Source organism: Mobula hypostoma, chromosome 5 (assembly GCF_963921235.1).
Source record: "Mobula hypostoma chromosome 5, sMobHyp1.1, whole genome shotgun sequence".
In the NCBI taxonomy this organism is placed as follows: Eukaryota; Metazoa; Chordata; class Chondrichthyes; order Myliobatiformes; family Myliobatidae; genus Mobula; species Mobula hypostoma.
In genome coordinates this window covers 8,491,764-8,513,995 of record NC_086101.1, presented here as the reverse complement: position 1 = coordinate 8,513,995, position 22,232 = coordinate 8,491,764, and the positions used below count along the sequence as shown (strand labels likewise).

Here is a 22,232-nt window from a genome sequence, read left to right as displayed (position 1 = left end):
ACCACCAACCTTTAAGTAGAGACATTCCAAGCAGCAGCTCCCTGCCTGTCAGCCATTTAGGACTGACCTGGTCCATTCAGCAGGTGTTATTGATAGTAGATGGTCTATTGCACTTGGCCAATCACATTCACTTATCATTAAGGGTCAATAAACTGACAAGAATCTACCTTAAGTAGGTGCTTCTGCATTTCTCTGGAGTTGGTGTGGTTTGAGTCAGATTGATGGACTCCTGGCTTTGCTCAAGCCAGAAGCAGGTGGGCAGTGTTTGGGGTGTGATGATGGCTGCTGGTATGACTGATGTGGCTGGTAGCTGCGATGATCTGACCTGGATGAAGAGGCCCCAGCTGCAGAAGCTTTGCAAGAGCCTGGGCCTAAGGGCTGTTGGCAAGGTGAGTGTACTGCAGGTCCTGCCCGTGCACTGCATACTCCAAACTGGAGGTTCTTCTGAAGTGTTGTCCCTATTGTTGTGGGGTAAATGTGGGTAGTAATGGACAGAGCAAGCTCCTAGTAGCTACTCGGAGAGTATTACAACACAGAAACTAGCCATTTGGCCCAACTAGTCTATGCTGATTAATTGACCTACACCTGGACCATAACCCTCTATGCTCCTGCATTCCATATACCTACCCATACTTCCCTTAAATTCTGCAATTGAACACACAACCACCAATTCTGCTGGAAGCTTATTCTGCACTTGCACCATCCTCTGAATGAAGAACCCCCTCAGGTTCTCGTTAGATATTTCAACTGTTGGCTGAAGCTACTTCCTCAGAATCCAGTTGGCTCAGCATCTAAATGATTGTTTATCTTGTAGTTTAACTTGCTTCTAAGCTTATGTAGTCACCTGTTTGTCTGTGACTCTTCACTGGATTTTTGTAATTTATGGTACAGTTTGTTCTGGGTTTTTTTGTTGTTTCTTTGTTTGTACCTTCTGCCATAAATTGAATTGTCTCCTAGGCTGTTCTTATCAAATGGATATCCTTATCTGTCTGGTTTACACAGAATATTGTAGCACAGTCAATGCCAGTGGCCCAAGATGTGGCAACCCTTTAACCTACTGAGGTCAATCTGCTCCTTTCCTCCCACATGAGCTAGTTGTCAGTATATAGACAGCCATGTTATCTATCTTTGTCTTTATTTTTCTTCTTTTGGTTCTTGCTGTAGAGTGAGCTGGTTTCTGTTAGGTCTGTGTTATCCCATTCTAATAAAATGGCTGTAGCCATAAGGTTTGTGTCTCTTTGATTTCTGACGAGCCTATCGTGTGCTGTTCAGGTCACCTAGCTTCAGGAAACGTGTCTTGAGAAGTGAAAGAGAATGGGGGAAGTTTACAAGGATATTGCTGGTACTGGAGGACGTAAGTTATAGGGAAAGGTTGAATAGGTGAGGATTGCATTCATTGGTTCCTTTGGGTTGTTATAGTTGGGGGTGGTAGTGGGGATAAGCTGGAGTCCCTAAGGCAGTCCTGCATTGAGTTTAACGCAGACTGGGAACTCCTGTGACGCTGCTGGTGCCAAACTGTATCAGTCTCTGTCGTTCCTTTGGATTGATCAGATGCACGGAGAGGGGGAGCAGCAGCTAGCTTTCCGGATTGCCGTGCCTTGCTTGTCTATCCAGAGAGCTAGGATGCAACATCCACGGTCGACCCTGACCAACGAAGGCCCCGTCATCTTCCTCGGAGCGTAGGAGAATGAGGGGAGATTTGATACTGAGGACCCGCCGTTGGTTGGGGTTGACCCACGAGTGTTGCATGCAGGCTGTCTGTGGTCTGTAAGCCAGGGCAGTACAGTATGGAGAGCACGTTGCTGCCCATGCAACAGGCTACCCCCTCCCCTCCGGCTGATGAGCCACATGGCAGCAGTGGCACCACAGGAGTTGCCAGGCAGTGTTGAAGTCAGGAGCTCCGGCTCTGGGTTTTGCTTGAGTTTACTCCAGAAGCCTCCCCGCTGGTGGGTATAGCCACAAGACTGGCAAGATTTGAGATCAGGGTTTTCCTCCCAGATGAGCTGTTAACGGTGGCTGGTAAGTGCCATCAGCCCAAAGAGACTGGATTTCTGGTGTCAGTAACTCTCCTTTGCTCCTCCTGGCAGTACAAATAGTTTCTGCGCCCTTTAGTAGCGAAGCTACATGTGAACGCCAAGACCTGGACCTGTTTGTCAGAGGTTATTTGTGATCCACACCATTGAGAGCATTTAATTGGTACTGGGAGCTTATCCCCACCACCGAGGCACCCCCAGCTATAGCAATGTTAATGAACTGGAGATTTGACAGTGGCATATAAAATTTAATGGTACGGAGAGGGTAAATGCAAGCAGGCATTTTTCACTGAGGAGGGTGAGACGAGAGCAAGTTGTGCAAGAGTAGGGGTGCAAGTTGAAATATTTAAGGGGGACCTAAGGGGGAGGTGCTTTACTCAGAGGGTGGTGAGAGTGTGGGATGAGCTGCCAGTGGAGTGGGTCTGGTTGCAACATTTAAGAGCAATTTGGCTAAGTGGGTGGCTGGGAGGGGTATGGAGGTTTTGTTATCTTGGTGCGTATCAATAGGACTGGGCAGAGTAACATTTCAACATGGACTAGATGAGCCAACAGGCCTGTGTCTGTGCTGTAATGCTCTATGATTCTAACCTCCTGGACAGCATCATCTCCAGATCCAACACCAGCGTAGGATCTTCATTGTGCTCAAGGTACAGTAGTGAGTGCCAACCCTAGCTCCATTGATCACTGTTCGGTCATGACCTCTGCTACTGTCTGTGTTTGCACGTTCTCCCTGTGGTATTTGTGTGTCGGTATTCCCCGGCTTCTCTTGTTCCCGTACCACATCCCTGCAAACGACAAATGCTACACCTGCCTTGCACCTCCTCCCTGGCCTCTGTTCAAGGCTCCAAGCAGGTGAGGCAACACTTCACTGGCTCTGCTGGGGTTGCCTGCGATATCTGGTGCTCCCAATGTAGTCTCCTTTATGTTGGCGAGATCCAGCGTTAATTGGGGGACTGCTTTGTTGAGACCTCTGCGTCCCCTGCAAAAGCAGGATGGACTTTCCAGTGGCCGACTATTTAAACTCCTATCACTATTCCCAGTTCAGCATGTCAGACCATGGCCGTCTCTTTTGCCACGATGAGGCCACTCTCAGGGTGGAGGAGCTACAGATATTCCGTCTGGGTAGCCTCTAACCTGATGGCATGGATATTAATTTCTCCTTCTGGTATTTTTCCCCCTTACCCTGCTGCTTCTGTTCCCCACTCTGGTACTTTGCCTCTTCTCACCTGCCTATTACCTCCCCCTGGTTCCCTTCCTTCCCTTTCTCCTATAGTCCATCTTCCACTCCTGTCAGATTCCTCTTCTTCATCCCTTTACATTTCCCACCCACCTGGTTTAATCTACCACCTTCCAGCAGTCCTCCTTCACTCCACCACCCCCCCCACCATTTTATACAGGGATCTTTCCCCTGCCTTTCCAGTCCCGAGCAAAAGTATAGGCTTTTTCTATTCTTATGGATGCTGCCTGACCTGCTGAGTCCCTCCAGCATTTTGTGCGTATCGCTCTGGGTTTCCAACATCTGCCGAATATCTTGTCTCCCGGAGAAAACATGCTGGCTGGTAAATTAGCCCCCTGGTGTAGCCGCTGTGCCTGAGGGAGAATGTGAGTGAGTGTTGGAGTGAGATGTGGAAATGGGTTGTCCACTTGGGGCAGGCATGGGTGAAGAGATCAGACAGCCTCCGAAGTTTGTATTGGTATCAGTGCAGCAGTTGCACTGGGACCTAGCAAGTTCGTCAGTTATTGCACCTTCCAAGGGAAGTTGTTGAGCCAATTTTGGTGTCGGCTCTCTGCTCTCGAAGCTCTGTGTGAGTAAGGAAGTTCACTGCATCCTCGTTAATATGACGATAAACTGGTCTGGTATGCAACCCTCTCCCCTGTCTGCTTCCCTCCCTAGTACTGTTTGAGAGGTTCCAGTTGGAAATGCTGGTCCAGACTTGGGGCTTGTTTTCTGATAACAAATATTGGCTCTATTTGTCAAAAGTATGTCAAAACATGTCAGTTGAATCAACGATTAACGCAGCCCGAGGATGTGCTGTGGGTAGTCTGCAAGTGCCCACATGCTTCTGCTGCCAACATAGCATGCCTGCAGTTGACTAACGCTAACCCGTAAGAGTTTGAGTGTCAGAAGAAACGGCGTGCAGTCGCAGGGAGAATGTATGAAGTACTGGGAATTGAACCCAGGTCGCTGGTGCTAGCCTGGATTCTATTGTGCCACCCCGTTCGGCGATGCCTCTTTCACCTGGGGATCTGTGGATTTTCTTTCCATTAATGGAAGAGGGCAAGGGAAGGACCTACTTCCAGAACTGAGATGAGCAATTTCTCCACCCAGGAGGTGGCGAATCTGTGGAATCCACTCCCAAGGAGAGTGGTGGCGGCCAAGTACTTAAGGCCAGGATTGATAAGTTCCTGCTTGGCTAGGTGTTATTTGGGGGTGGTTAATTGTTTTGTGGAGGTTGGAGTTGAGGGGCCAACTCGGGCATGACTGGATGGCAGAACTGACCAGATGGGCTGAATAGCCTTTTCTGCTTCTATGTCTCGTGGTCTGTTTTACTTATCCCTCTGAGCTCGTTTCTAGGACGTTCTCCACAATGGACATGAGAGAAGTGGATTGTGTAGGAGAGAAGGGTTAGATTAACCATGGGGCGTGTTTGTATAGGTTGGTATAATGTCACTACTATTAATCTTCTAATGAAGATTACTGTCCCTGTGTTTTCTCTGAATCCCTCACCTGCAAGTGAATTATTTTTGTCTTTCAGAACGCTGAGCTAATCGCACGCCTGTCCTGCTACATCACACAGACCTCTCCGGATGAGGTAAGGAGCCTTGCATCTGACCCTTGTAGCCAGGCGTGATGGCAATAGGGCTCTGGGTACAATGCAGGGAGGAGACTGTCCTCAGTGGATTTTGACCATGGACCTCTCTGGTCAAATGAAGGCTGATTGATGATGTTCGGCTGGATCCTGGTGAATTGGGACTTACACCTTTTGTTTTGTGTGAAAGGGAGGAAATTGAAGAAGTGGGTTGCAGGCTGCGATTTCCCCTCATATATGGAGAGTGATGTTATAGAGCCCAGCCTGTGTTTGGCTTCTAACTGTGGGTTGATCCTGCTGGTGAATCCACTTGCTTCAATAAGGTGCAGTACTTTTTTATTATTTAAAGTCTGAAGGTTGTTTCAATCCAGTATCCAATCACTAGTTCAAAATAAAATGATCAGAGTACGTGTGTCACCAGTTACTCCGCTGGGATTCATCCTCTTGTGGGCATTTATACAACCATAAGATATGGGAGCACAAGTAGGCCATTTGGCCCATCGAGTCTGTATTCGCATCTACTGTGATTCCGGTGGAGGACTTTGTGTATTCACAGTAGACACAAAGAAATACTATAGAATCAATGAATAATTGCACATGACAAAGACAGACAGCCAATGTGCAAAGGACAACAAACTCTGCATGTACAAGGGAAGTGATACTATTAAATAAGAAATGTATTTTGAGAACACAAGTTGTAGAGACGTTAAGTGCGAGTCCAAAGAGTGTGAAATCAATTTGGTGTTGAGGTGAGTGAAATCATGTCCTGTGGTTCAAAAGTCTGATGGTTGAGGGGCAATTGTTTCTTTTCCTGAACCTGGTGGTGTTTGTCCTCGGGCTTCTGTGCTGCCTTCCTGATGGCGGCAGTAGCAAGAAGAAAGCATGGCCAGGATGATTTAGGCCCTTGATGGACGCCGCTTTCCTGTGACAACACTCCTTGTAGATGTGCTCAATGGCGTGGAGGGCTGTGTCCATCACTTCTTGTCGGTTTTTCCCCATTCAAGGGGCATTGCTGTTCCCATACCAAGCCATGATGGAACCAGCCAGAATACTCCCTACTGCGTATCTGTACAAGTTTGTCAGAGTTTTGATGTCATGCTGAATCTGTGGAAACTCCTCAGGAAGTTGTGGTGGTGTCGCTGTGCTTTCTTCATAATTGACTGGCAGACTACAGTTTGTGTGGCTTCTGAACTGTGTCAGACATGGCTATTAGCAGCTCTGGGGCTCCACAGCAGACTGTATTGGCTTCCTTCCTGTTTAGCCTGTATACGTCAAACTTTAGATACAACACTGAGTCATGGCATCTGCAGAAATTCTCTGATTCAGCAATAGTTGGGTGTATAAAGGGAGGACGGGAGGATGAATACAGGACCCTGGTGGAGGACTTTGTCAAATGGTGCAAGCTGAGTCATCTGCAGCTCAACATTAGGTAAGATGAAGGAGATGGCAATGGCAGACTACGCAGAAACTATTACTATTGATGAGGACGCGGATGTGGTGAGGACCTACAAGTACCTGGGAGTGTACCTGAATGACAGACTTGAGTGGAACACTAACAGAGGTCATGTAATAGAAGGGCCAAAGCCACCTCTACTTCCTAAGGAGACTGGAGTCCTTTGGAGCATGCAGGGCTCTCTTTCATATTCTACCAGTCTGTTGTCGCCAGTACAATCTTCTGTGTAGTGGTGTGCTGGGGCAATGGCATCAACATGGGTGATGCCAACAGGCTCAATAAACTGATTAGAAAGGCTGGCTCTGTTATAGAAGTCAAGTTGAACACACTGGGGGCTGAGGTAGAACAAAGGACCCTCTGGAAAATCCTGGCAAATCAGGATAATGTTTCTCACCCTCTGCATGCCACTCTGTCTGAACAGAGGAGTACTTTTAGTAATAGGCTACGACAGCTATGCTGCTCCGACGAGCACTATCCGAGATCAGTCTCGCTCTCAGCCACTGGGTTCCGTAATGAGTCAACCCATCTCTGGGGAAGTGATGAAACCCCCCGATCTGCCACCCACCCATCCTGTTGTGGGAACTTATTTGTCTTGTTCTTTCTACTTCTCTTCTAATATTCGTATCCGTGCACTTGTCATGTCACTGTGGCACTTCACTTCCTTTGGGATCTTTAAAGCGTCTATCTATCGAATTGCTGAGCCCAAGACAAGTCCCTCAACATGATAGCACCGAGGAATTTAAATTTGCTGACCCTCTCCTCCTCTGATCCTCCGATTTGGCCAGTCTCGTGGAGCTCTGGTTTCCTTCTCCTGAAGTCAATAACCAGTAGTCTTGCTGACGTTGAATGAGAGGTTTTGTGGCAGCATTTAGCCAGATTTCCAGTCTCCCTCCTATATGCTGATTCACCACCACTCTGGTTCAGCCTACGACAGTGGTGTCACCAGCAAACTCGAATATGGCACTGGAGCTGTGCTTAGCCGCAGTCATAAGTGTAAAGTGAATAGAGCAGGGGGCTAAGCACACAGCCTTGTGGTGTGCCTGTGCTAATGGAGATTGTGGAGGTGTTGCCAATCTGAACTGACTAGGCAAGTGAGGAGACCAAGGATGCAGTCACATAAGGAGGTATTGAGGCCTAGGTCTTGAAGCTTATTGACTATTGAGGAGATGATGTTGAATGCTGAGCTGCAGTCAATGAGGGGCATCCTGATGTATGCACCTTCACTGTCCAGATGTTCCAGAATTGACTGAAGACCCAATGAGATGGCATCTGCTGTGGACCTGTTGTTCTAGTAGGCAAATGGGGCAGATCCAAGTCACTCCTCAGGCAGGAGCTGATGTGCTTCATCCCTTCAAAGCACTTCATTACACTGGATATACAGTAAGGGCTACTGAAGCAGATTACCACTTTCTTCTTGGGCACCAGTATAATTGAAGCCTACTTGAATCAGATAGGTACTTCAAGATTTTTTATTATTATTTAGGAATGTATTGAGGAACAGGCCTATCTGGCCCAATGAGCAGTACCACCCAGCAACAGGCCAAAAGATGCCTTGATGAAAGATGGCGGTGCGACGCAACTCGCAGCGGCCACTCCGGTCCTGATGTCTCTTATTTGTCAAGTGGGGTGCTGTGCACAATCCTGATTTGATGGAGATGGACGTGAGAGTACGGAGGAACATCTTGAGAAGCTTCTGAAATACCCGCTTCGCTGCTGCTGCTACTGTGTGGTCCGGAATCTCCGGAGGAGAAGGCCCCGAGTCCTCGGCTTTGCTTGTTGCTCAGCGACCGGGGCGGGGTCAAAGGGCTCGGCAGAGGATGGTGCTCGGAGAGGCTGTGTCGAAGGGGCTGGTCGCAGGCTCGAAGTTTTTGGACGGACTCCGAGTCCGCTGCGGTCGGGAGCTTCCAATAGTGCTGCATTGGCGGTGCTTGGAGGTTCATGACGGGGAGGGTTTCTCCCTTCTGCCGTCTGCGTGGGATGATGAGTCTATCGGGACTTTGAGACTTTTTTACCATGCCCATGGTCTACTTTTTATCAAATTATGGTATTGCTTTGCACTGTTGTAACTATATGTTATAATAATGTGGTTTTGTCAGTTTGGTTGCCTTGTGATATCATTCTGGAGGAATGTTGTATCATTTTTTAAATGCATGCATTTCGAAATGACGATAAACGAAACTTGGTATTTAACACCAGCCTACTTACAGTGACCAGTTAACCTACTAACCAGTATGTCTTTGGACTGTGGAGGGAAACTGGAGAAAACCCATACATTCATGGGGAGAACATACAAACACCTCACACATGGTGCTGGAATTGAACTCCAAACATCAGAGAACTTTGAGATGTAATAGGGTCACAGGAGCCCAAACCAGTCTCACCATCATGGAGTTGAACCCAGATCTCCCATGGGGTGGGTGGGGATACTAACCACTACAGTAATGAGCAATAAACTGAAGCAAGAGGTTAAAGATGTCAGTGAACACTAACACAGATCTTCAGTGTTCAGCTACGTACCACGTTTGAGCCAGATGTTTTCTGTGGGCTCACCCTCTGAAGAATGCTCTCGCATCCATCTCAGACTGACATAGAAACATAGAAAATAGATGCAGGAGTAGGCCATTCAGCTCTTCGAGCCTGCACCACCATTCAGTACGATCATGGCTGATCATCCGACTCAGAACCCTGTACCTGCCTTCTCTCCATACCCCCGATCCCTTTAGCCACAAGGGCCATATCTAACTCCCTCTTAAATATAGCCAATGAACTGGCCTCAACTGTTTCCTGTGGCAGAGAATTCCACAGATTCACCACTTTGTGTGAAGAAGTTCTTCCTAATATCGGTCCTAAAAGGCTTCCCCTTTATCCTCAAACTGTGACCCCTCGTTCTGGACTTCCCCAACATTGGGAACAATCTTCCTGCATCCAGCCTATCCAATCCCTTTAGGATTTTATATGTTTCAATCAGATTCCCCCCTCAAACTTCTAAATTCCAGAGAGTATAAGCCTAGTCGATCCAGTCTTTCATCATATGAAAGTCTCACCGTCCCAGGAATCAATCTGGTGAACCTTCTTTGTACTCTCTCTATGGCAAGAATGTCTTTCCTCAGATTTGGGGACCAAAACTGCACATAATACTCCAGGTGTGGTCTCACCAAGGCCTTGTACAACTGCAGTAGAACCTCCCTTCTCCTGTACACGAATCCTCTTGCTATGAATGTCAGCATGCCATTCGCCTTTTTCACCGCCTGCTGTACCTGCATGCCCACTTTCAATGACTGGTGTATAATGACACCCAGGTCTCGTTGCACCTCCCCTTTTCCTAATCGGCCACCATTCAGATAATCTGTTTTCCTGTTTTTGCAACCAAAGTGGATAACCTCACATTTATCCACATTAAATTGCATCTGCCATGAATTTGCCCACTCACCTAACCTATCCAAGTCACCCTGCATCCTCTTAGCATATTCCTCACAGCTAACACTGCCGCCCAGCTTCGTGTCATCTGCAAACTTGGTGGTGCTGCATCTTTGTACTCCCTCTGACATCTCCGGGTCATTGGTTACTGTAGGAGTTTGTGAAGTTGCCTCCACATTCTGATGGTCAAAGCAAGCATAAACAACATTGAGCTCATCTGGGTATGCAGCCTTGTTGACCCCCATGTCCCTTGGTCTCAGTTTGCAGGAGATGATAGCATTCAAGCCCTGCCACATCTGTCGAACATCCTCCAGTGATTCCAGTTTGGTCCAGAATTGCCAATTTGCATGTGAGATGGCTTTCCAGAGGTTGTACCTGGACTTGTATTTTTATTGGCTGCCAGATCAGAATGCCACTGATCTGGCCTTCAGCAGATTGTGGATCGTTTAGTTCATCCAGGGCTTCTGGATGGGGGGAGACTCTGGTTTTTGGGGGACATGTCTGTCTCCGACTGTGTCTTTATAAAGTCAATAACAGCCAGGGTGTATTTTCAGATCTTATGGGTCCTTGAACACAGTCCAGTCCTTTGATTCAGCAATCCCAAAGCTGCCTCTCTGTCTCCCACAACTACTCTTTGTTGTCCTTGTCTTGGGAGTCTTGCTCTTTAGCCTCTGTGCTCAGGTAGGGAGAGGACAGCCAGATGCATGTAGGCTGAGCGATATTTGCCATTACTCCTTTCCGTGTGGGTTTTTTTTGGTCTCTGCTGGTCAAAAGTTTCTGGGTCTCTGGCGCATGACCTCTCCGGTGGAATGATATCGTATTTGTTAAATAGAGGCCGTGCACAATCCTGATTTGATGGAGAAAGATGTGAAAAGCACGGAGAAACATCTGGAGAAACTCCTGAAATGCCCGGTGCACTGCCGCTGCTACTGTGCGGTCGAGAATCTCCGGAGGGAAGGCCCCAAATCCTCGGTTTTGCCTGTTGCTGGTGGCCGGGGCTGGTGTCGAAGCACTCGGCAGAGATAGTGCTCTGTGTTGGAGGGCTGATCAGAGGCTCCAAGCTTTCGGACGGACTTAGAGTTGGACTGTGGTCAGGTGCTTCCAGGATGCTGCATCAGCAAGTTTGCGGCGCTGGAAGCTCATGGCAGGAAGAGTTTTCTTCCTTCTACCATCTGCGTGAGATGGTGGGACTTTCGAGAGACTTTGAGACTTTTTTTACTGTGCCCATGGTCTGTTCTAACTATGTTATAATTATGTGGTTTTTGTCAGTTTTTCAGTCTTGGTCTGTCTTGTGTTTCTGTGATATCAAACTGGAGGAACATCGTATCATTTCTTAATGCATGCATTCCTAAATGACAATAAAAGAGGACTGCATGTCCTCATAATCTAATCTAATAGTCCTGGAATGTCTAACTCTCCTGCAACTGCTAGCAAATAACTGCGAATGTTGGCTTACAATAGCATAGTGGTGAGCTCAGTCACTTTACTGACACTGAGCGGGGTTTGATTCCTGCCACTCCCCTTAAGGAGTTTCTTGTGTTCTCCCGTGATCGCGTGGGCTTCCTTCGGGTGATCTGGCTTCCTCCCACATTCCTGAAATGTACAGGTTAGCGTTACTGAGTCTTGGGCGTGCTCTGTTGGTTCCAGAAACAAGCTACTTGCAATCTGCTGAGCACATTACAAAAATAATGTCACAAACAGTAAGTTTCACTCTGTTTCAATGTTTCTGTGACAAATAAAACAAATCTCTTTTATAGATTAGCTGTGCTTCTATTATCGTGGAGAATTGGTGAAATGGATTGTGGATCATGATGTAGAGAGTGGGCCTTGAAGGATCTTAAGAGAGCACAACACCACTACAGCCAGAAGTTGTCAGATTCCATTCCCACTGCTGTCTGTAAGGAGTTCGAGCTTATCCCCGTGATTGCACAGGTTCCCTCCCACATTGCAGTGACCTACTGCTTAGTAGGTTAATTGGTCACAAGGGAATAATTGGGTGGTGCAGACCCATTGGGCTAGAAGGATCATTTCCATGCTGTATCTCTAAATAAAAGATAGAGAAGAATTATGCCATCCAGCCCATTGATTGTGGTCTGCCATTCAATCATCGTTTCTCAGCTGCCCTTCCCCTTCTCTCTGTAACCTTTAACCCCCTTGTCAATCAAGACTCTTCCTTTTTGTAGCAACAAATGTTGCTGTTGGTAGTGACAAATTCCACAGATTCACCACCCTCTGACAAAAGAAATTCCTTTGGTTTTAAAGGGATGTCCCTTTATTGAGGCTGTGTCCTTTGCTCCCGACAACCACCAAGTAATGAGGTTTTTTTTATTTCAAAATATACTTTACTCAGAAATAAATTATACAATAAACCATTCAATAACTTTTCATCCTTTCCATACGTTTCCATTATAGTCAGTACATATCCATATTTATGGCCACCCACGTGGCACTCCAGTTGTTCGCCTTACCACATCATTGTTGAGGGGTATACTCCCCGCCCACCGACCCCTCCCACTCCCACGGGTGGAGAAACCTATACTGTGGTCCTTCCCCAGCGGGCCCTTGCGGTGGGAGTTTCAGTGCGTCCCTCAGCACGTACTCCTGCAGCCGAGAATGTGCCAGTCGGCAGCATTCTCCCACGGACATCTCCATGTGCTGGTAGATCATCAAGTTTCGGGCTGACCAAAGAGCCTCTTTCACCGAGTTGATGATCTGCCAGCAGCACCGGATGTTGGTCTCTGTGTGCGTCCCCGGGAACAGCCCGTAGATCAGAGAGTCCTCTGTTACGCAGCTGCTGGGGATGAAACGTGACACTAGCCCGTCCATCCTCCTCCACACCCTCTCTGCAAACTGGCAGTGTGCAAAGGGATGGGTCACAGACTCCTCCTCACTGCAGTCCTCCCGTGGGCAGCCGGGTGTGGAGACGACATTCCGGGTGTACAGGAGGGCTCTGACTGGGAGGGCCCCTCTCACTGCCAGCCAGGCGAGGTCCTGGTGCCTGTTGGTGAGATCTGGCAATAAGGCATTTTGCCAGATGAACTGGAGTGTCTGCTCAGGGAACCACCCCACTGTGGCCATCATGTCCTTCTGCAGTGCCTGCAGGACATTATGTGCCGACCACTGCCTGATGGCCCTGTGGTCAAAGGCGTTGAAGCGACTCTGGCTTGCTGGACTGCTTCGCAGAATGGGTGGGTTCGGAAAAGTTTGGCCAGATGAGGCTTGTAGCCACCACAGTTAAGTTATGGAGAGGTCTTTGAATCAAAATCCTGTGATGTTCTGGCAGAGGGGATGTAGAGAAGTTTCTCCATGTTGGAGAATCTTTAAAACCTTTCTCACTTTTTATTATTTGCAGTTTGTCTTTTGCCAATTGGTTGCTTTTCAGTGTTTATGTTAGTTTTTTGTAAAATTCATTTATTCCTTTCCCTGTAAATGCCTGCAAGAAAATGAATCTCAAGGTGGTAAATGGTGACCTACAAGTATAGCGGTCGGTTTTTATTTTAAAATCAAAAATAAGGAATTGTTCTATTGAAGCATTTGGACATTTTTGAGGGTTGAAAGTTGTCAGAACTCTAATCCTCTGAAGGGCAGTGAAAGGAGTCTAGGGTTGAGAAAGACTGGTTCCTGAGCAGGAGTGAAGTGTTAATAGTGGGGTACATTTACAAAGTTCAAGGTACATTTATGATCAAAGTATGTATACCATATACACCCTTGATTCATCACCTTGCCATAAAACTAAAACACAATAGAATTCATAAAAACCCCACACCACAAAGACCATCAAACGCCCGAGGTGTGACAAAAGAATAAATTGTGCAAACAATTTAAAGAAAAAGGTAAAGAAATAATACAGACTATAACCAGATTCCCTGAAAGTGAGTCCACAGCCACGGAGCCAGTTCAGAGCTGCAGCCAGACCTTAATCATTTTAATCTTCCTAGAGATGCTGCCTGGCCTGCTGCGTTCACCAGCAACTTTTATGTGTGTTGCTTAATCATTTTAATCTGGCTCGGCACTTAAAATAGCTAAACATTTAAGAGCAGCACACACAAAATGCTGGAAGAACTCAGCAGGCCAGGCTGCATCAATGGAATGAGTGAACAGCCAATGTTTCAGGCTAAGACCCTTCTTAAACCAAAATGTCGACTGTTTACTCTTCCATAGATGCTGCCTGACCTGCTGAGTTCCTCCAGCATTTTGTGTGTTGCTGCTTTGGATTTCCAGCATCTACAGGTTTTCTTGTGTTTTATGAAACATTTAAGAATACAGAGCTGAAGTTGTAATTGGATCAGCTGTGATTGCATTCAGTGTCAGAGTAAGTGTGAGGGGCTGGGTGGGTCCTGCTCTCTGTACACATCACCAGGAGAAATTGGATTAAATGCTGTGCTGGGCTTGGTTTGGGTTTAATTGGGTCCTAGCACAGTGCTTGTGGTGAGCATTTACAAGGTTACTCTAACCTGCTTCCAATCTCCCTTGTTTCTGGACAAAAATGCTAAGCACTCAAGGCAATGTGTGGTATGTATATCAGAAATGTCAAAGTAGATATATATTAAATGTATATTATGCCTATATATTCATATTCTTACCATGTACTACCTTCAGATTCACTTTCTTGCAGATATTTACAGGAAGATAAAGAATTTTGTAAATTTTATTGTATTTGTCAAAGCATAAACAATGACTATCAATGAGTAAAAGAAGGCAAATTGCACAGATAAAAATATATTGTGTACGTGAGTTGTAAAGGATCTTCAGAAGTGAGTCTAGTTTGTAGAATCAGTACAAGGTGGTGGTGAGTGATATTATCCATGCTGGTTCAGGAGCCTGAAGATTGTAGGACAGGGGTCTGTCAACTCCTTACTGGTATTTGGTCCATGGCATAAAGGCTGGGGGCCCCTGTTGTAGGGTAATAACTGTTCCTGAGCCTGGTGGTCTGGGACCTGAGTCTTCTGAACCTCCTGCCAAATGGCAATGAGAAGAGATGGCCGAGGTCCTTGATGCTGCTTTCTTGTGGCAGCATTTCATGCAGATGTGCTCAATGGGAGGGCAGGCTTTGCCTAGGGTAGTCCATTCTGGCATTTGTTCTCCATTTGTGTCTTGACTAAACTTAAGTGGCCTCTGTCATTGTATGGCCTCTCTTTAATCGCATCCTCACTCTCAGCTGTGCCCACTCTTGGTAGGAAGGAGTTCCCCATCATGTGTTGGTCTCCCATTATTTCTGGGGACTGTACCTGGGCTCTTTGTGGACGAGTTTGGGGATGTGTTGGTGGGGTGGGGAGAGACACCTTCTTACTCCATTGGTGGTAAATGTTTCCTGCTCTTTAACTACTCCAGGCAGTTTCCAAACCTCTTCCCCAACTTCAAGGTGACACACGCATCCCTCTGCAATGGGACACTCCGGATGAGCAAGACCCCCTCAGAGTAAAGGAGGACTCTGGAGGTGAGTGTATTCCATCTGGGTGGTTGCAATTGGATGTAATTGGGAACAGCTGGTTGTTATGGAAACCAATGATATGTGGGATGCTGGTTGACTTCAACATTTCAAATTGGTTCTGAGGTCAAGAAGGTTGAGAATGTCAGGTTCCTAGGTTTAGACATCACCAACAACTTGAGCAACACACAACATGCTGGAGGAACTTGGCAGGTCAGGCAGCATCTATGGAGTGGAATAAGCAGTTGTTGTTTTGGGCTGAGATACTTCATCAGTCTTGGAAAGGAAGAACAGTAAAAAGAGGAGGAGAGATGGGGAGGAGTAGAAGCTGATAGGTGACCCCACATGAGGGGGTAGGTAAGCAGGGGAAGGGGGTATGATTTAAGCTGGGAGGGGATAAGAGGAAGGGGTAAAGGGCTAAAGAAGGATTCTGATGGAGCACAGTGGGCCATAAGAAGAAATGGAACGGCAGGGTTTGCCAGAGGGGTGACGGGAAGGATAGAAGAGAAAGAGGGTAGCAAGAATGCTGAATGGAAAAAGGAGGGGGAGAAATGACCAGAAGTTGGAGAAATTGATCAAATTGAAGGCTCCCCGGAAGGAATGAGGTGTCCTGAGTTTGGCCTCATTGTGACAGTAGAGGAGGCCAAGCAGGTGTGCCAGAATGAGATTTGCAAGTCAAATTGAATCCAGGAGATCCTGCCTTTTGTGATGGACTGAAAGAAGGTGCTATATCAATCTATGTAGGATCTCACTGATGCAGAGGAGGCTGCCCCGGGAGCACTGGCTACAGAGGCTGACCCTGGCAGGCTTGTAGGAGAAGTTTCCCCTCCCTGTCTGGGGCCTGAATGGCAGTGAGGGCGGATGTACAATATAGTGGCTTAGGAAACTGCTTGCTCTTTCCTCTCCACCCTCGTGCGGAGAGGAGCTGAACCCGAAGCTGACTGAATCCCAATCTCCCCCCACCCTGTTTCACCAGTTGCCTCGGGATGGTGTGTCGTCCATGGGATGGAACTGCTCAGCTCTGGGTGGAGCAGTCTGGCACTGAAGTGTGGCCGACCTGTGGTGGTTGATGGGGACTCTCTGTTTGACCTGCATCTGAAGCCAGCAGTGGTGGAGACTCCCCCTCACCTGGAGGACAACAAGATCTGTCAAGAATGCTTGCAGCGGTGAGTCAGTCTTTCCTCTTGTTGGTGGGCATGGGCACAGTGACTCGCAGGAGGTGTTGGCTGATTTTGGGGAGGGAGGACTGTCATGGTCAAAATCTAGACATGATCATGTGGATAGGGTGGTGAAGAAAGCTTTTGGTTTGCTGGCCTTCATACATCAGAGCATTGAGTATTGGAGTTGGGATGTAATGTTGAAATTGTACAAGGCACTGGTAAGGCCAAATTTGGAGTATTGTGTACAGTTCTGGTCACCGAATTATAGGAAAGATGTCAACAAAATTGAGAGAGTACAGAGAAGATTTACTAGAATGTTACCTGGGTTTCATCACCTAAGTTACAGAGAAAGGTTGAACAAGGTGGGTCTTTATTCTTTGGAGCGTAGAAGGTTGAGGGAGAACTTGATAGAGGTATTTAGAATTATGAGGGGGATAGATAGAGTTGATGTGGTTAGACTTTTTCCATTGAGAGTGGGGGAGATTCAAACAAGAGGACATGAGTTGAGAGTTAAAGGGCAAAAGATTAGGGGTAACATGAGGGGGAACTTCTTTACTCAGAGAGCGGTAGCTGTGTGGAACGAGCTTCCAGCAGAAGTGGTTGAGGCAGGTTCGATGTTGTCATTTAAAGTTAAATTGGACAGCTATATGGACAGGAAAGGAATGGAGGGTTGTGGGCTGAGTGCAGGTCAGTGGGACTAGGTGAGAGTAAGAGTTTGGCACGGAATAGAATGGCTGAGATGGCCTGTTTCCGTGCTGTAATTGTTATATGGTTATAAAGTTCAAGTTTATTGTCATGTATACCACCAAAGCAACCAAAGTGCACATATTGCAGCACAAAGGTAATATTACCACAAATTTAAAAAAAAAAATAAGGTGCATTTACAAAAGTCAGTGAGTAGTATACACTACTGGTGCTTCATATGGGATGAGTTCTGGGTGGTGGCAGGGAGTTTGGTGGTCTCACAGCCTGGGGGAAGAATCTGTCTCTCATCCTGTTGCTGTGGTACCCCTGCCTGACGGTAGGGGGTAAGAGATTGTTGGACAGAGAGCAGGGATGATTAATGATGCTGAGGACACCACGTACACAGCACCCCTGATATACAAGAGGTCCGCTGGGACATAATGTGCATTGTAAACACCAGATTCTGCAGATGCTCAAAATCCACATCGGAACACAGAAAATGCTGGAGGAACTCAGCAGGACAGGGAGTATTTCTGGCAGCGGTTCCATTTCTGCCGTGGAGCCTCGCCATTTAGCCGAGGGTCCTGTGGACCCCTGATCTATGCAGAGAAAGAAACGGTGGAAGTCTGGTCATGTGGGTGTCATTGGGCATTGTGATAGAAGGGCCTGTTATTGTACAGTATATCCAAAAATGTTAATGTTCCTGCCTCCATTTCCACTGGCTTCTCCTTCCAGGTGCTGACCATCTCTCCCCCTCTCACATTAAACCTATGTCCTCGAGTTCTTAATTCCCCAAAACTGGTGGCATTCACTGTACCTACAACCCCCATAAGTTTGTACCTGTCTAGAAAATTACTTCTCATTGTCCTATGTTCCAGTGCAAAATGTCCCAACCTGTTCAAGCTCTCTCCATAGCTGTTACGCAACACCAGGTGATATCCTCGTAAATATCCACTGCATTCTTTCCAACTTAATAGCACCTTTCTTGTAGGAAAATGAGCAAAACCAAACACGATTCCAAATGCAGTTAAAGCCACTGAATCCGGGGGAGCAGCCAGACTAAGAATGGAATTTTGCTGACCACACTTTGGGTAAGGAAGAACCTCATGTTGCTAATTTTACTTCAACTGTTTCAGAAATGCTGAGGAGGATTCTGTGAGGCGACAGAGGCCACCTAAACGTTGGTCCGGTATTCCCCTCTTAATCAGGAGGCAGATGGTTGCTCCATGCAACGATATCTCTACTCCTGCCTCCAGGGATTCCATGAAGATGCACTTTGCTTCAGTGTCACGTAAGTTTGATCCCCGCTTGGGGCAAATGTGGTAATGCACAGCAAGCTGCTGGAAGTGTATTAAATAATCCAATTGATGAGGCCAGTATTGATTGACTACCCTTCAAGATTAAGACCATAAGACATGAGAGCAAAAATATGCCATTTGGCCCATCGAGTCTGTTCCACCATTCCGCAACTGATTTATTATCCCTTTCTACCCTATTCTCCTACCTTTTCCCTGTAAACTTTGAAACCCTTAGTAATCAGGGAAATATCAACCTCCACCTTTAAAGATGAGATCAGCTTTAATTGTCACATGTATGTTATGATGTGCAGCGAAGTGCACTGCTTTGCTTCAAATCCAGTCAGCGAGGATTGCCCTGGGCAGCCCATGAGGGTCATCGTGCTTCTAGCACCAACATAGAGAGCCTGTAGCTCACTAATCCTAACCCATATGCCTTTGGGTTTTGGGAGGAAACCAGAGGAAACTCGCATGATCCCAGGAGAACGTGCAAACTCCTTATTGACAGTGGTAGGAATTGAACTTCTATCTGACAGGGCTACTTTAAAGGTATCGTACGGTCCCAGTATCTCTTGGAAAGAGGTTTAACATCGAAGTATATTTGCCAGTGACTAAAATCCTGCTCCAGTAACTAAAATTGAATGACCGTAATAGACCATAGGATATCAGTGCAGAATTAGGCTGCTCTGCTGACTCATCATCCCTTCCAACTGCACACTCCTATCCCGCCTGAACGTTTATCTCAGTGCCACTTTCCTGCATTAATTCCTCGATTTCCCTTCATATCTGAGAAGATATCTCTGCTTTCCCAAACCTCTTCGGCGGAGAATTGATCAACTTCACCACCCACTGGATGAGAGATGGTGTTTTTTTTCTCAGTCCTGAATATGTCAAAACCTTGAGGCAGACCCCCCTATCCTAGACTCCTCAGCTAGGGGAAGCCAACTCCCTCAAGTCCTGATTTAAAGCATTTGAGCTTGTGTCACTGTTTTTTTCCCTGGGGTGTAAGCCTGCCAGCAAGACAATCTGCTCCTTCCCCAGTGCAGGGGAAGAACTAGCTGACGTGTCTCTCTAGAGAATAGACCGATGGAAAATGTTCTGGGTGTGATTATATTTTGAGCCCTGTGTAGTTCCACTGAGTGATTTCAGAGGATCCAGTAAGTGTTGGATGAGGTGTCTTGGTTGGTACGGGCCAGACTGGCTGAAGGGAATCATTCCTTGCTCTGACTTAATAAAAGAATAAATGTTCCACAAAAAAATAACGCTTCCCACATTAGACCCATCCATCTCCTCTAAACACATGGAACAGGATGAGTGGCATCCTGCACCCCAGGGGACTGCCTAAGAATGGAAAGGTCTCTGTAATGACAGGAGGAAGAAGAGTACTTAGTCTTTGCAAATCTTAGAAAAGTTGCTTGAAAACTGGGTGCAGTGTACACTCCAAAACCTGCTGAGTGCTTAGAATTCACCACAATTTGCAAAGCTATTTAGAGACTGATGCCCCTGCACCCTTGCGCACTGTATCGTTAGCTTTGCAAAGCTGGCCATGATAGGCAAGTGACCTGGATGCCTGCCTGTGCGCCTACAGGCTTCGAAGTGTTGTGGGCACCTTCCTGTTGAACAGGCAGTTGCCAGTTTTAGCAGCTGATCACTGCTACAGATAACTCTGATATGATTGAAGCCGGTCCAGGGGATATGACTACAGCTGGGACAGGATTGGAGTGCATTCATAGATCTGGGGGATCTGACTATAATTAGAACAGGATTGGGGAGTATCCATAGACCAGGGTTATCTGACCATGGTTGGGGCAGGATTGGAGGGTGTTCATGGACTAAGGGCAACTGACCATGGCTTAGCTGATTTGATTTTAAACCCCCTTTTTTTTCCTCCTGTTGCAGGTTGCACCAGATTTGGGTGAGTGAATAACTTTGCTTGCTGCTAACTTCCGTTTCTGTGTCACCCTCTTAATCACACCGGCAGATTTTGTGCTAAAGGGTCCATTTCGGTGTCTGATCTTTCCAACTTGCATTTCTGAGCTGTTCCACCTACAGCTGAAATGTTCCACAATCCATGGACAAACCTTTGAGGTCCGAAGTGACTCCACAGTCTATGCCTTCATTTTCCAATGACTCTGCAACTCATCTCAATTTTGTTTATTTTTATTTACATATTTTACTTTCATTTGTTTTTGTGTATAGCTTTTCATAAATTCTTTTATATTTTATTTTCCTGTAAATGCCTGCAAGATGATGAATCTCAAGGTAATGTATGAAGATGTATATGAGCTTTGATACTAAATTAATTTGAGCTTTGAAATTTGAACTTGGACTTGGTTCTACAAACCAACAGAAGAAAGACCTGGCCACCTGCACTGTCATGGTCAAAAGAGCACAAAAACGGGTCCTCTTGTCCAACTGGTTCATGCCAACCAAGATTCCCAACTAAGGTTGCCCATGTTAGACCTTCTAACCATTTCTAATCCATGTACCTGTTCAAATATCCATTAGCTTTATAAATTAAAACAAACTTTTTCCTTAAATTTTTGATACATTCCTATTTCCATAAGTTCAAAGTGAATGTATTATTGAAGTACATATGTTCACATATACAAACCGGAAATTCCGGAGTCCCAGGTCATCGATGCTCTTTCTTTGTATTTACCTGGGACTCAGGTCCGCTAGGCTCTATAAGGTAGGCTTAAGAATAGGCTCTGTAAGGTGCTGGTGAGACCTCACTTGGAGTACTGTGGACAGTTTTGGTCTCCTTATTTAAGAAAGGATGTGCTGACATTGGAGAGGTTACAGAGAAGATTCACTAGAATGATTCCGGGAATGAGAGGGTTAACATATGAGGAACGTTTGACCGCTCTTGGACTGTATTCTTTGGAGTTTAGAAGAATGAGGGGAGACCTCATAGAAACATTTCGAATGTTGAAAAGCATGGACAGAGTGGATGTCTCAAAGTTGTTTCCCATGATGGGGGAGTCTAGTACGAGAGGGCATGACCTAGGGATTGAAGGGCGCCCATTCAGAACAGAGATGCGAAGAAATTTTTTTAGTCAGAGGGTGGTGAATCTATGGAATTTGTTGCCACGGGCGGCAGTGGAGGCCAAGTCATTGGGTGTATTTAAGGCAGAGATTGATGTGTATCTGAGTAGCCAGGGCATCAAAGGTTATGGTGAGAAGGTGGGGGTGTGGGACTAAATGGGAGAAAAATCAGCTCATGATAAAATGGCGGAGCAGACTCAATGGGCCAAGGGTCCGACTTCTACTCCTTTGTCTTATGTTCTTATAGTGTATATCGGCCAGCTGGGGCACACAGCAGAAAGCCATATGAAGGAGCACAGGTGGTGCATCTGTTTGGGCTACCTGAAGAAATTGTCAGTAGCAAATTACTGCTTTCGTAATGACCACAGGATTGACTTCAGCACAAAACTACTGTGCCATGCCAATGGGTTTTGGGACCACCTAGTAAAGGAGACCACTGAAATAAAATTGGAGGAAAAGAATTTTAATGAAGATGAAGGTCTTGCTCCAAGTAAAACTGAAATTTGACTGTAAGCAAAGTGGGAGAGTTTGATGTCAGTCTTGGGTAAATTTATAGAAAGCATTCTTAGAGATGGTATATATAATTATCTGGATAGACAGGGTCTGATTAGGAACAGTCAACATGGATTTGTGCGTGGAAGGTCATGTTTGACAAATCTTATTGAATATTTTGAAGAGCTTACTAGGAAAGTTGACGGGGGTAAAGCGGTGGATGTTTTCTATATGGACTTCAGTAAGGCCCTTGACAAGTTTCCACATGGAAGGTTAATTAGGAAGGTTCAACCGTTAGGTATTAATATTGAAGTAGTAAAATGGATTCAGCAGTGGCTGGATGGGAGACGCCAGAGAGTAGTGGTGGATAACTGTTTGTCAGATTGGAGGCCAGTGACTAGTGGTGTGCCTC

General features: G+C 46.4%; 1 protein-coding gene across 1 annotated transcript; it reads left to right on the top strand.

Moving 5' to 3' along the window:
- Nucleotides 1-212: 212 nt before the first annotated feature.
- LOC134346435 (uncharacterized) lies at nucleotides 213-21,617 on the top strand. Its single transcript, XM_063047803.1, has 7 exons — nucleotides 213-389; nucleotides 4,790-4,846; nucleotides 15,045-15,150; nucleotides 16,118-16,307; nucleotides 18,122-18,307; nucleotides 20,180-20,195; nucleotides 21,576-21,617. The coding sequence occupies exons 1-7, from the start codon at nucleotides 222-224 to the stop codon at nucleotides 21,615-21,617; spliced, it is 765 nt and encodes a 254-aa protein (XP_062903873.1). The 5' UTR covers nucleotides 213-221.
- Nucleotides 21,618-22,232: the final 615 nt, after the last annotated feature.